The sequence below is a fragment of the Aspergillus terreus genome, genomic scaffold, assembly GCF_000149615.1.
Source record: "Aspergillus terreus NIH2624 scaffold_2 genomic scaffold, whole genome shotgun sequence".
Lineage (NCBI taxonomy): Eukaryota > Fungi > Ascomycota > Eurotiomycetes > Eurotiales > Aspergillaceae > Aspergillus > Aspergillus terreus.
Window position 1 is genome coordinate 1,721,397 of NT_165925.1, and position 14,514 is coordinate 1,735,910.

The following is a 14,514-nucleotide window of genomic DNA, read 5'->3' on the forward strand; positions in this document are numbered from 1 at the left end:
GATACCGGACAGACGGGAGGAAGCAAGAGTAGAGGGAGCGAGAGGACGCTGAGCACGGGAGAGGGTAGAGAAGGAGGAAGTGGAACGAAGAGAAGAAGAGGAAGAAGAAGAGAAGGAGGCCGAGGGGAGAAAAGAGGACGACGAGCGGGACAACAAGCGATAAGCGGAGGCCGAAGGAGGGGCAGTCAGGCCCGTCGAGCGACGAGCCAATGCGGAATGGAGCCGATGGGAGAACATCGTTGCGCGCGAGAGAGGCAATCGAGGGAAGTCCGGGGGAGAGTTCGGTAAGTGCAGCACCGAGCAGAGGGTGGGATACCCGAGGGAATGCGACGGATGGAAGGAGGCGGGCGGAGTGGAGCACGTTCACACGTCTACTGCGTCTCCGTATCAGCCGGAGAAGAACAGGGACCACGGGGGAGACCGGAGAGAGAAGGCAAAAAGGCGACAGAGGGAGAAGAAATGACGGAGCGACAGTGGGAGCTTCTTATTCCAACAGGAAAAACGCTTTGCCCGTCCGTCACGAGGCGCCCGCCTTCGCCGAATTCGGACATTCGGGGAGCTCAGGCACAACTCCAGCTCGACTATCTATGACCGTTTACTATATCGGTCGACTAATGATACAGGTACTGATGACATGCAGATCGATGCATTCGCTGCAGTTGCATGAACTCGAGTTCGACTTACTCCAGTGACTTCAGGTGAACAGCAGAAAGAGAATGATGCTCAGAATGCTCATCACAATAATTCAAACAAAAGAAAGAAAAAAAGATGCCGCTGTTTCCCGCGGCAACCGCCGGTTCGCGGTGCTTCGCCCTCCCCGAAGTCGCCTTCTTGCGATCTCCGGACTACCCCCGCATCCGCTCCCATTTAGCCATTTTCCCGTTGCTACTGTAGTATTCGAGAATAATACCAGAATATGCAGATTGCTATTATCATCGATGGTCTTATCTACATCGCCTCTCTAGCTCTATCAACCTGTTGAAAAGTCTCCCCAATCCATAAACCCAGCCATGTTGAAATCATCCAAATCAAATCAAAAAGCTCCAATGCGCTAGCCCACCATGCCCAACTATACACTCATGATGGTATATAAAAAACAAACCCGTTCAAACAAACCTTCCACGACCCGTCCAGAACCGCCCTTAGAACAACCCGTCGATCTCCCCGGTCTCGGGATCGATGTCCACGTTCAGGTAGCCCGGGGCCGTCGGGAGACCCGGGATCGTCTGGATATCCGCCGCCAACGCGTACCTATTGTTCGTGTCATTAGTCTCCGTGTCCACTGCCCAGCGTAGAATCCCGTCACTTACAGATAGCCTCCGCCCACCGCCAAGCGCACGTCCCGGATGGGCACCGTGAACCCGGTCGGCGCTCCCTTCAATGCCGGGTCGTGACTGAGCGAGTATTGCGTCTTGGCAATGCAGATCGGAAGATTCGCGAATCCTTGCTTCGTGTAGGCGTCCACCTTCTTCTGCGCCAGCTCGCTGAACTCGACCTTGTCCGCTCCGTACATCGCCTGGCCGATCCGCTCGATCCGCTCCTGGATGCTGCCTTCCAGCCCGTAAAGGAGCTGGAAGTTCTTGGGCTTCGAGCTAGCTGCCAGGACCCCCTTCGCCAAGTCAATCGCGCCCGCTCCACCCTCGGCCCAGTGGTTGGCCGCAATCGCATCCTCCGCGCCGGCCGCGATGGCCTCCTCCCGGATGACCGCAATCTCAGCCTCCGTGTCGGTCTCCATGCGGTTGATCGCAACCACGACCGGAACCCCATACTGCCGCGCGTTCGAAATGTGCTTCTTCAAGTTGACACAGCCCTTCCGCAGGATGTCAACGTTCTCCGTGCGGTAGACCTCGTGGAGAGGCGCTCCGGGGCTGATCTCCGGTCCGCCTCCGTGCACCTTCAGGGCACGCACGGTCGCCACAATGACAACAGTGTCGGGGGACAGTCCCGAGGAGCGGCACTTGATGTTGAAGAAGCGCTCACCACCCATGGTGAAGTCGAAACCAGCCTCCGTCACCACGAATCCAGTCTTGGCCTCGTGGTCTTCTTCTGGCTCGGTACCGGCCAGCTTCAGCGCCAGTTTGTCGGCGATCACAGAGCTAGCACCAATACTGATGTTGGCGAAAGGCCCAGCGTGTACCATGACCGGTGTGCCCTCCAGACTCTGCATCAGGTTGGGCTTGATGGCATCCTTCATCAGCGCAGCCAGAGCACCGCCCGCACCAATGTCGTCACAGGTGACTGGCTCGCCGCTTCTCGAAGTCGCGACAACCATGCGACCGAGTCTCTCACGCATATCCTCCAAGCTGTTGCTCAGCGCAAGGATCGCCATACACTCACTGGCCACCGAGATATCGAAGCCAGTCTCGCGAGTCAAGCCCTTCTCAGTGGGCGCCTGTCCGACGGTGATACCGCGGAGGTGGCGGTCATTGACATCGAGAACACGCCGCCACGTGATAGTCTCGGGATCGATGTCGAGACGAGCGAATCGGCGAATTTCCTCCTCGGTGAGATCATCAGGGTTGGTCTTCTCAATGCCCAGCTTCTTCAGGCGCTTGAACATAATGGGCTGGAACTTGCGCTCGCCCTTCTTCGCCGGCACCAGACGCTTGTAGAGGGCGCCATCCTTCTGGGTAGCCTCGTGGAACATACGAGTTTCAATGGCCGCGGCGAGGAGGTTGTTCGCGGCGGTAATGGCGTGGATATCGCCGGTCAGATGCAGGTTGAACTCGTCCATGGGAATGACCTGGCTGTATCCTCCACCAGCAGCACCGCCCTTGATACCGAACGTAGGTCCCTGGCTGGGCTGACGCACGTTTGCGAACACGATGCGGTTCAGGTGAGCACCAATCGCCTGCGTAAGTCCCAACGTCGTCGTCGACTTGCCCTCGCCCAGAGGGGTAGGAGTAATACCACAGACCAAGATGTACTTTCCATTGCGGCGGTGCGCCAGACGGTCCAGGACACTGAGGCTGACCTTCGCCTTAGTGTGTCCGTAAGGCTCCAACTCATGGGGAGCAATACCAATCTCTGAAGCAACCTGTGTGATCGGCTTGGGGTACTGCGCGCGGGAAATGGCAATGTCGGAAGGAACAGGGCGCTGCAGCTTCAGGGGAAGGGGGGTAATATGTCTATCCTTCTGCTTCTCAAAGTAAGCCTTAGCTGCGGTGACCACATTCTCCATCAGCATGGCCACGGTCATCGGGCCGACACCGCCGGGCACGGGGGTGATCTGAGAGGCCACCTGCGAAGCAGACTCGAAGTCGACATCACCGACCAATCTCTGGCCCGATTTCTTGGACGCATCGGGCTTGTAGTTGATACCAACGTCAATGACGACCGCACCGGGCTTCAACCAGTCGCCTTTGACGAGCTCCGTCTGTCCGATGGCGGCGACGACAATATCGGCGGTTTTCACGATCCGCGCAAGGTCGGGGGTTTTCGAATGGCACAAAGTCACAGTAGCGTCGGCGTTCTTCAGCAGATAGCTGACAGGGCTCCCAACAATGTCACTGCGGCCCAGCACCACGGCTTCTTTGCCCGAAGGGTTGACTCCGCTGGCCTGGAGGAGCGCCATCACGGCCTTGGGGGTGCAAGGAACGAAGAGGGGATGGCCACCGCGCTTTGCCAGTTCACCAATGTTGATAGCACCGAAGCCGTCCACATCCTTCTCATCTGCGACGGCCGAGGTGACAGTGTGTTCGGACAGGTGAGCAGGGAGAGGCAGTTGAACGAGGATGCCGTGGACAGAGGGGTCATTGTTGGCCTGGGTGATCTCCTGCAAGATCTCGGGCTGGGTAATCAACTCCGGGAAGTTGACCACTTTGCAGAGAATGTTTGCCTATACAAGCGGAAAAGTCAGTCTTCAGAGGCGGGCCGAAAGAAAAGCTCGGGAAACTCACCTCCTGCGCAGCCTTCAACTTCATGCGCACATATGTGCCTGGAAGGTCGGATTAGTTTCATAGAGTTCCTCAATCCCCAGCTATCAGACTTACTCGAATCGGACCGATTGCCCACTACATGTACGTTAGTATCGCCGTTCTAGTTCGGAGTAAAGCAATAAGCCGCGCGGGAAACGAACCCTGGAAGATCACCAAACTAGGCTTGAACCGGGGGTTAGTCTCCTGGATCTTTTGGATCTCATTCTTCAAGCCCTCCCGAATGCTCTTGGCAATCTGAGTTCCATCAATCTTGGTGGCCGCCATGGTGGGTGAGGAAGCGGAAAACGGGCGACGGGAAACTGTTCGGGAAAGTAAAGGGAGCTCCGAAAAAGCTACCGACGGTGCGCAGCGACCAAGAGAGCGGGCTCCGTGTCCAGCGGAGGAGACGGGTCGAGAAGAGCGGGGAGGGGAGGAGGGGAGGGGATAGCAGAGGGTGAAGACAGAACGCGAAGGGAGGGAGGTGCAGATGTTTGCTTTTACCGCGCAGCGGGGTAATGTCACTGAACGGGCGGGGGGGAATGGCATCAAGAGCGGTACCAGGACTTGCAGCAACCCTCGGCCGATGAGATGCGCGATAGGGAAGCGGGCGACGTGGTGGAGAGACCAATCCACAGCACACAATGCTAAGCAACGAAGGAAACGACTGCAGACGAAAAGATGATAGTTGATTATACCGTCAAGCAAGCAATTATCAATCAAACCCATCAACAATGCTCCGTCTCTCCATTTGTACAAACCAATTCCCGCGGAGGTGATCAGTGAATCCTTAGTCAGGAGGGAGTTTGACACTTGGACCGAGTGTTTCTCCGCTCCGGGCAGTTTATGCCCATTGCATGTGAGGCAGGGCATAGCTTATGTAAATATGCACCCAGCGCATTGAAGTAGGGCTGGCACTCATCACGTGGAACTCTGTCGGAACGGATCAACCATTTATTCCGAAACGCCTGGCCGCCCATCCAAACCGTCTCGAACAGGAAGGTCTTGGCAGACAAGCCGGGTAGTGTGCGATCAAATTCACAGCGCTAGTTTGACAACGCCGACTTTGAACGCCCGCCAGCAACCCCGCCAGCTTTTCCGCCTCGACGACAACGTCGGTCACAGACGATTCCTACCGCTGTCGCATCCTTCCTCTTCGTCGATTTTACACCCTCAATCACAGCCCGACCGCCCCAGGATGAGACCCATTTTGCTTTCGGGACATGTGCGTTTTTGCCTCGAACCCCATCCGCAGATTCTCTCGGGTGCCCCTCAGGTCGAATCGCAGTAAACTAACTGGCATATCCTTCGGATTATAGGAACGGTCCCTGACCCAGATTAAATTCAACCGCGATGGCGATCTCCTTTTCTCCGTGTCCAAGGATAAGATTGTGTGTGCGTGGTGGACGGCCAACGGCGAGCGACTCGGTACCTACAACGGACATCTGGGTGCCGTCTGGACGGTGGACGTGAGTCCCAACACGGTCCTCCTGGCGACCGGTTCGGCAGACAACTCCGTGCGACTATGGAACGTGAAGACCGGCGAGTGTGTGAAGGTGTGGGAATTCCCGACGGCCGTCAAGCGCGTCGAATTCAGCCCCGATGGATCCCAGCTGTTGGCCGTGACGGAGAAGCGTATGGGCTTTTTGGGTGCTATCAGCGTGCTGGACATCAGCTACGAGGACAACTTCCAGAACCAGGCCGACGAGCCTAGCCTGCGGATCACCTGCAACGAGAGCAAGGCGACGGTGGCCGGCTGGAGTTACCTGGGCAAGTACATCATTGCTGGACACGAGGACGGAAGTGTCTCCCAGTACGATGCCAAGGTGCGTCATTCTTGAGTGAAGAGAACTGTGTGGGAGCATGGGGCTAATTTTTGATGAAACAGACCGGTGATCAGCTGGAGAACGTCCAGGCCCACGAGTTCGACCACCAGATCAACGATATCCAGTTCTCCGCCGACCGCACCTATTTCATCACCGCGTCCAAAGACAAGTCTGCCAAGGTACGTTCAGACCTGGTTTATAACTTACGGAACTAGGTTGTATGCTGACGCATTCTAGCTTATCTCCTCCCGTAACCTCGCCATCCTCAAGACCTACGTTGCCGATACCCCTCTCAACAGCGCCACCATTACCCCCAAGAAGGACTACGTGATCCTCGGTGGTGGTCAGGCCGCCATGGATGTCACCACGACGTCCGCCCGTCAGGGTAAATTCGAGGCGCGCTTCTACCACAAGGTCTTCGAAGATGAGATTGGCCGTGTCCGTGGCCACTTCGGTCCCCTCAACACCGTCGGTGTTCACCCCAACGGTACTGCCTATGCTTCCGGCGGAGAAGACGGTTACGTGCGTGTGCACCATTTCGATAAGCCCTACTTCGATTTCATGTACGAGGTCGAGAGAGAGCAGATGCGGAAATGAATCAAATGATGCGGGGTGGAAGGGAAAATTTTGCTGACCTTTGTTTTCTTAACTTACGTTGTATGTATGTGTCATGAGACAAAAGACATATTACAAGATAGAGGATGAGGACCGATACGGCGATGCGACAAGAACTCGGGGCAGTCAGGGCATGAGTTCTCATTTTATTGATTCCACGGAGTTGGTACCCATTTCGTTTTTGTTATTGCTGATCGCTTTGTGTCCTAATAAAAGAAACCTTTCAAGTTCATGACCCATCTATACCACATCTTCAATATAATCCCGATAGATAAAACAACATATCATCCGCCATAAACCATGTATCATTTATCATGTATAAATTTTTTCTAGAATGCCAGGCCAGCGCTCTTCCGACCAGCAGAAAGATCTCATTTCAAAAGATGCATCACGTAACAACCGAGAGAAATTCGGGGTCATCATAAAATAAGGATATGGAGAAGAATAAAGGGAAAAAAGGAATAAAAGACGGATGACGCTTCACTATCCCAACCCCTAAGAAAAAGTCGCGGGCTCACCCCCAGTCCATTTACTTCTTCTTGGGGAACTTCTCCGCACCGATGTCGTTACCTCGGAGCTTCACGTTCAGCACGCGCTCCATGGCACTGAGGACCTTCTGGTCGGGGGTGGCGGTGCCCTTCTCGAACTCCTGGATGACACCGGGGGTGGTGTTGCACTTGGTGGCGAGTTCCTTCTGCGTCATCTTGTAGCCCTCCTCGTTCCGGCGCTTCTTGATGGCGTCCGCGACCTTCATGCCGACGGTCTTGGGCTTCACGATGTCGTCGCTGCGGTCAACCTTTGTCAGGTGCTGGCCTTCGGGGGCACCAGAGCGTCCAGCCTAGTCGGGAATGACAGTCAGTTATACGTGTCTTTCCGCGGAAATCTGGAGGATTAAGGGATCCTCGGGCCATCCACTTACAGTGTTACCAGTGGCATATTTCTTCTCAGTTCCAATGACCAGACCCTGGCGCTGGGCGGCGTTCAAGGCGCTCTTGCCCTTGACGACGGTCTCGCGCGGGGCAGGGCCGCTCCGGTGGCGGGCGCCAATGCGAGTAACGGAATCCCAGTCAGACATTTTGAAAGAGGTGAAAGGAGGATGGTAGGGAGTTGGAAGTCGAGTGGTGATGTCGTTTGCGGGGAGTTGATGGAGGAGGCGGTAGATCGCGTGAGGGTTTGTCACTTAGGAGAACGGAGGAATGTCCCAGACCCGCCGAATTTATATCGATGACACAGAAGCTTCTCGAGCCCTGGATGGCGGAGTCCCAACGAGGCAATGCGGTGCTAGCCCTAATCGGGGCTAGTCCCGCTGACATCATACTTCCACTCACTCTTACTAATCTGCCTTGCCTGGAATAGGACTTTTGGTTTGTAAGTATCTCTTGGTATACCTAGGTAGATATCCATCTATGAGTCAATAGGAGGCTTATGATACCTATACACTCGTGGCGCTTGTGGGTTCTAGAATTCCAGAATTCCAGAAGTCAGTCCAATTGGAGCAGGCACGACCACTATAGAGTACTATGTATCGGCGTTTGAGCTACATGAACTCCACTACACGCAATAAATCGATGCCGAAAGTGCGCAGGTTCTCATACGCTTGCAGTTAAACATACATTCGATATCAAAGATAAATTAGGATGAAACTTCGAGAGCCAAGGTAAATAGCCCAGCTCATGAAATAAGGTAGTATCTCCCAAGATATAAGTACGCATAGAAGACATAGTGTTCAGTACAAACTTGCGTAGTAGTCGGAGCTACAGGAATTACTAAAAGACGCAGTTATGGGGAGAAGAAGGGTGCGAATACAGGTATGGATGTACAAGAATCATCAACCTAGGCCTCTGCCACTAAGGTCATGTGATGGACATGCTGTTTATCTTAACCCAACCGGGACGAGTCCTTGGAGATGAGACGTCGGAGCTGTATGTAACGAACTCCATATCATATGCATACGCATAAATTGAAATAAGTAGACACCTCCAGTGAGACATGCTCCGGGTAGCCCCGGTGTAAGGCTGGGCTCCTAGTTGATGCCGAGAGGTTTAGTATGTGAGAGATGGGGCCATGTTCCAGAAGGCAGACATATTTGCATTTCCCATCAGAGGATCTGGGTCGTGATACGTTAGGAAAAAAAAGACTTAGATCGCTATAATCGTATGTGTATATTGAACATATATTAGACAAATGATGATTGTTGTCGTCAAGTATGCACCTAGAAAGCCGAAGAGACAACTTGTAAACACCATATCTTGGCAACCTTAGGCAGACATGGAACGTCCCCAGTGGCTCCGGGCGATCCGCCAATGGGGGCCCTCCCAGCCGGTCAGGAACCAATCACTCTACTCCTGGCGGTTCACAGCCCTCATTGAAGAATCAACGTTCATCCATCAATCGTCACCCTTTCTCTCTCTCGTTCCCTCCTCTTTTTTTCTTTTTTACCTCCTGTCTCTGTTCTCCTTATCCGCGTCTTCATCGTGCGGTCTTATTCCTTCCCTGTAATCCGTCACTCTCTTCTTACGTCGCGTATTTACCGTCATCATGGCGTCCCAGCCCGACTTTGTCTCCGCAATGACCAACCGGTCGCTCCGCACCGTCCGTCTGGTATGGCCTCGAATCCATCGGCATCAATCTCAAGACTAACGACTTTCTGTTTCCATAGGAGCTGGAGTTCCTCGCCGACGCGTCTGTCATCTCCCCTCAGCAGCTATCCTCCATTCTGTCCCAACTTCCCCGAGAGAACGAACGTCAGACGTCGGTGCCTCGTGAATCAACGCCGGTGCAACAGCCCCCTCCCCCAGTCGTGGCCCCCGTACAGCCTCCTCCGGCTCCCTACTCACCTCCCACCAACCAATTTGCCAACACCTCCTTGAATGAGAAAGCCACCTATCAACCGCCCCCGACGCCGCACCAGTATCCCAGCCCTCCCCCTCCTGCGTATCCTCAAGCCCCACCTGTGTTGTCTATCGCTTCCGCGCTCTACGCCTATACTCCTACGGACCCCGGCGACTTGGCTCTTCAGCCCCATGATCGGGTTCAGGTGCTGGAACACATGAACGCTGACTGTATGATCCCTTCGAGAGATGGGTTTGGATTCGGTTAACATTGATATACAGGGTGGCGTGGCCGTAATGAGCGGACCAACCTTGAGGGTATCTTCCCTCGGAGCTATGTGAATGTGATTGATGAGAAGTCGGTCGTTGCTCACCCTCCCCCGTCGAGCTACGGAAACATGCCCTTGGAGGTCAGCCAGAGTGGCTCTTCCGTCAACCCTGAGGACAAGAAGAACGGCAAGTTTGAAGAGCACGGCAAGAAGATCGGAAAGAAATTTGGAAATGCTGGTAGGTTTTCTCCACGATGCATATCACCATCCATACATCCTATCACCTGTGTCATGATGATACTGACATGCTACTACAGCGATCTTCGGTGCCGGTGCTACCGTTGGTTCCAACATTGTAAACAGCATTTTCTAATATACCAGATGCTTGGTGTTTGTCGGCCTGGAGCCTTCTCCTACAGTTGAACTTTTCTTCTCCTATTCTTAAGTCATGGAACTGGCGTTGGTGGTTTCGGTATTCTGTTGTTATTATTGGGTATTTCTGCTTAGGCATAATGTCAAGTTACCGGGACGTGCGTTGTTGATTGTTGCATGAGGGCCAGCGCGACAACAGAATGGTGTTGATCCCATTACTTCCAAGCCCGAGTATAGAATCCAGACTTGATTTGAAACAGTCCAGAGCTTTATTCTTTTTTGTTTTTGTTTTTCTACTCTTCTAATGCACGGTCCTATTTTTGGTTACCTTCTAGTTGGGAGTATTAAGCGCCGGGGTCCTCCCACCTCACCACCAAATTGCGGTCGATGCAACAGCGGCTAACAGGACACCATTATTGACCAACGAATGGATAGTATCCCGCCTCGCATGCAGTGCTTGAAACGGCCCCACGCTTTGCCTCGCCTTCGCCGCAGCATATCGCACCAATGCGGGGTGGTCTGTAGGCGACTGGCAAGGCTGACTCTGCAATTTGTCCTGCGCCAGGGCATAAGAATTCCCGATGGACGTGAAAAGGCATTACGTTTCACACATGCCTCAGGAAGGTCTAGAGTCCCCTGCTCTACACAGCAATGGATTCATGGGATCAGTTCGCAGACAACCTTGCAACTGACTTGGTAAGGTCTTTTTCTTTGCATAATCCCTACACTAACAGTCCCCACAGGCACCTTTTATATCCCTATTCGGTGAACGTCTGACCAAGCAATTTCTTTCCGAGTCTGTGAGCCTCCTAGACAACTTCATATTCTCCCTCGCCCCGCTGGGAATCCTGACGGCTCTGGTATCCGTCATTCGGGTGTGTGGCAGCTCATCCCTTCGCGCATTTGTTGGCCGAGCTCAAGAAGGGCCTGGCGAAGCAGAAAATGAGCTGCTGTCCTGTGTCTCCGAGACCACCGGCGAGCTGTTCAATGATACCGGGATCTCTCGCATTTTCGGTCGGCCGCGCATCCTGGAGGTAGTAGTTTGGGAGGAGCATGACCCCCAGGACAACCAGAGTCGCTGGAAGATTGGGACTCTGCGAGATGCGCTTCAACATGGCGCGTGGGTCCCGGGCAGTGGGAGTTGGATCCTTGACGAGAAGGGCTATCTACCGGAGCTTGACATTCCGAATTTGTCCTTGAACAAGGGCATTAAAAGGAGAAGCCAGCTGTGGTTCTACACTGCTGCAGCACTTGGGCTGGTCTTGCAAGTCGGTATGTGTTGATTCCATTTCGAGAAGCGAGAGACAGCTAATCGCTGTAACAGGGGTGATCATGTATGGAGCAGTTACTGTTTTCATTTGCCCAAGTCTTTTCCAAAAGAACGGACGGCCAGTGGAGAGCTACGCTTTCCCACTTTTTATTTTCGGGACATTGATGCTTTGCACAGGCATGTTCTTCTGTGCATTCATCATCGAACGCTCCTCGAGCGAGTGCTATCTCCACGCCGATAGGCCCAGTAAGTTATACTGGTTGCAGCCAGGAAGACAGCATGTCGGAGACCAGGTCTTTGACGCCTTTCTTGGAGTTACCGAAGGGCCACAATCTCAACCTACGGGTGATCTGACATATATAAAGTCCGTACGGAGTCGTCACCACACTGGAAATTCATCGCTTTTCCTAACAGCCACAGTAACAGTGGTGGGGTTCGTAGCCCAGTTTGTAGGGTTGCGAGGACTCCATGCCACAGTTATACTCGCTCAACTTGGAGCAACACTCCTGATGGCCATTATTCGAACATGCCTTAGAACCAAGCGGATCGGCCCAGAACAGAACCGATTCGGTGGGCACGAACGACAGCTTGTTTCATACAAGAGCCAGGAATTGGATTTTTTCGCCTTTCATCTCGAAAACGCCGAGTCGTTCAGTCTGGTTTCGACTCTAGCGAGGACGCCATCTTCCTCGTCTCAAAGCAGCTTGCGGTCATCAAATGCGACGACAGAAGCCTCGGTTCAGCCAGTAGGCAACGCCACCCGACTCATAAAGACGAGAACCCGGCTTGCAGAACTCACATCGGCCAATGACAGATGTTCAAGCGCGGCCTGGGATGACCTTCCCATTCGGCAAATAGCGCGAAGCCTTGCAGACGCGATTGAACAGACCATGGATCTTTTGTCAGCCTGGAAAAGTGTCAGAGACGACCATTTTGCCTTTGATCTTTCGTTGTTATGTCAATCCCAGCACAAATCTATTGCTCCGATAATGGAAACATATACTATCGCTCTCGAACGCGCTGATGATACGCTGCAATGGCGCGTAAACGATAATGAGCTCGAAGCGATCGTCGGACTATGGACATGGTCATTGTTGAAATCTGATCCGAAATGGCTCCAGGAAGGACTTGGTCGTATGGTGGGGTTGACCGAGTTTGAGGCACGAGCTCCAGACACGGATCTATATTTTCACAAATGGATCTTCCGTCAGACGGAGGCCAGGATGGTTTCCTCTCGGATGGTCTCCTTTCCCCAGCAGTTGTTTGGCTATTATTCCGACGAATATCCCGACGATAAGGAGATTCTTGTTGTGAGAACCAAAAATAAACTCGAAAAGATGGTCGCCCAGGATATATACATCCACTTTCTTCGGAGTGCTTTGGAGGGTCTGGCAGAGCTCGGAGGCGAGATCAACATGCTGCCTGGTTCTCAGAACAGATTGGTGGCCCACAACAGCCGGATAGATGACATTGTGGAATGCTTTGAGTCCAGCGGCCTAGGATCGAGAGAAGACGCACTACTGTGTGTTGTTCCGAGCTTGCGGAATCGAGGACTCCTACCAGAGCTTGCTGCCGACTCGCACCCTATCAGGTTACGTTTGGAAGAGCTTAGCGGTAGCAAGAAGTGGTCCGAGGCTCTATCGATTACTTATTGGTTCTGTGAACGCAGTGCAGGAGATGAATTTGAGTATTCTGCATACGAGCTAGGATATTTATGCCACCTTGCAATGATCGATCAAGATGCGAGCACGCAGGCCGAAGGAATGAAATTCGTGAAGCTGGCGATGCAGGGCAACCCAAGAACGCTTTTCTTCAGGAACATGAAGAACCAGCGTCCTCTGAATTGGATGGACACGCCCGAGCAAGCGGGGTTCTGGGCCAGATTTACGCAACAACTGGGATGGATGGTGTGGCATATCTCCGAGCGAAATGGCCAAAAGCAAGTCATCCGAACGGCTCTGAACCACCATGGGATCAACGAGGAATCTTTACCACTTTCGGGAGACAACGGGAATGATGTACAGGAACAAAAGGGCAAGGAAACTGCTGTACGATGGTTGACAAACAGGGACGAGAACCAATCACTGTCGACGGATGATCAGCTGGCTCTAAGTTGGGCTTGTCGGAATGGCCATCATGCAATTCTCAACTGGCTCGTTGCCAAATGGGTCAATATTGACAAACTATGCCATGGAGCTTACATATTCAACTTCATCATATGGGCTGCAGAAGAAGAATACGATGTGGCACTTGCATCTCTCCGTCGGAGAGGAATTGACCTCGACATGCAAGGACCAGTGAGCGTGAACTGCATGACTGCAATGATTTTCAGTATTGCTCTGCATTCAGACTACAAAGTGGCTCGTGTATTACTTGCTAACGGGGCACATGTCGACGCGCCAGACAAGACTGGTAGAACACCGCTAATGGCTGCCAGTGACGTAGGGCTCTCCGAGGCAGTTCTGCTGTTTCTGGAGAACAACGCCAACGTCAACGCACAAGATGCTCAGGGAGCCAGTCCATTGGTATATGCTATCCTTGAGGGACAGTTTAACATCGCCGAGATTCTCTTGAAGAACGGAGCGGATATCAACTCCCGGGGCATCACCGGGACCACCCCTTTGATGGTCGCTGCTGATGAGAAGGAGGTCGAGTTACTCAGACTTCTACTTTCCCGGGGAGCTGATGTAAATGCACAAGATGACGATGGGCAGACAGCATTGATGATCACAGCTCAGAATCATTGCAGGGATGGGATGGTGGCCCTCTTGAATCACGGAGCCGATGTGCATCGACAAACCACGCAGAGAGAGACTGCGCTAGACTGCGCGCAGAATGCGTGCAACTGGGAGGGTGTTCAATTGTTGAAGTCGGTGATTGAAGGACAGGGCGCTTCCTGGCAGTGGGACTTCTCATAGGAGTTTTGGTCTTTGTATTTAGTACTCTTGTCAACAAGCATATAGCATAGAATATATATTATTCCGCGGTTCGATGCGCCGGTATTAGTACTACGCCGGAAACAGACGATTTCTAGGTGGGACGTGATACGAGTATGCATTTCCCGCGACAAGGTGGCCACCAGCCAAGTACTCTCAAACCACCTCTCCTCTTCTGACCCATCCTTGACCATTATACCTTCACAAGACTGTGCAATGGATTTTTCATTGGATCAAGTCTCTTTTCCAAGCCAGCGGGCTGTCTTGGGGCTGACAGGATCGACCCCTGCGAGTGCTGCAGGCCCTATCACACATCACACTAGTTCGTGCTCTAAGCGCCCACGCTCTCCGCACAGAGCAATCAGCGTGCATCTCCTCCACCTGCCTGGCGCCTACAGAAACAGCTCGGAGAGCTAATCATGCCTCGTATAAGAATAGCAGAGGTGTACTGCTTGGTGGTCCCCCGCTCCACGACCGAAGC

At 53.2% G+C, this 14,514-nt stretch overlaps 5 protein-coding genes across 5 annotated transcripts; 3 read left to right on the plus strand and 2 right to left on the minus strand.

Annotated features, from left to right (window-relative positions):
• Positions 1-1,142: 1,142 nt before the first annotated feature.
• On the minus strand, positions 1,143-4,202 carry ATEG_01604 (C-1-tetrahydrofolate synthase; the record flags this gene model as incomplete). The annotated part of the gene is made up of 5 exons (XM_001208969.1): positions 1,143-1,251; positions 1,311-3,838; positions 3,900-3,937; positions 3,993-4,013; positions 4,079-4,202. 5 exons carry the CDS (start codon positions 4,200-4,202, stop codon positions 1,143-1,145), a joined length of 2,820 nt encoding a protein of 939 aa, XP_001208969.1.
• A 910-nt stretch (positions 4,203-5,112) lies between these two features.
• On the plus strand, positions 5,113-6,337 carry tif34 (translation initiation factor eIF3 subunit i; the record flags this gene model as incomplete). The annotated part of the gene is made up of 4 exons (XM_001208970.1): positions 5,113-5,139; positions 5,234-5,740; positions 5,803-5,919; positions 5,978-6,337. The coding sequence occupies 4 exons, from the start codon at positions 5,113-5,115 to the stop codon at positions 6,335-6,337; spliced, it is 1,011 nt and encodes a 336-aa protein (XP_001208970.1).
• Positions 6,338-6,884: 547 nt separating this feature from the next.
• mbf1 (multiprotein-bridging factor 1) lies at positions 6,885-7,430 on the minus strand (the record flags this gene model as incomplete). Its single annotated transcript, XM_001208971.1, has 2 exons — positions 6,885-7,193; positions 7,275-7,430. 2 exons carry the CDS (start codon positions 7,428-7,430, stop codon positions 6,885-6,887), a joined length of 465 nt encoding a protein of 154 aa, XP_001208971.1.
• A 1,463-nt stretch (positions 7,431-8,893) lies between these two features.
• ATEG_01607 (SH3 domain-containing protein) lies at positions 8,894-9,828 on the plus strand (the record flags this gene model as incomplete). Its single annotated transcript, XM_001208972.1, has 4 exons — positions 8,894-8,956; positions 9,015-9,417; positions 9,469-9,693; positions 9,773-9,828. The coding sequence occupies 4 exons, from the start codon at positions 8,894-8,896 to the stop codon at positions 9,826-9,828; spliced, it is 747 nt and encodes a 248-aa protein (XP_001208972.1).
• Positions 9,829-10,478: 650 nt separating this feature from the next.
• Positions 10,479-14,015, plus strand: ATEG_01608 (ankyrin repeat domain-containing protein; the record flags this gene model as incomplete). The annotated part of the gene is made up of 4 exons (XM_001208973.1): positions 10,479-10,523; positions 10,571-11,099; positions 11,152-11,343; positions 11,524-14,015. The coding sequence occupies 4 exons, from the start codon at positions 10,479-10,481 to the stop codon at positions 14,013-14,015; spliced, it is 3,258 nt and encodes a 1,085-aa protein (XP_001208973.1).
• Positions 14,016-14,514: the final 499 nt, after the last annotated feature.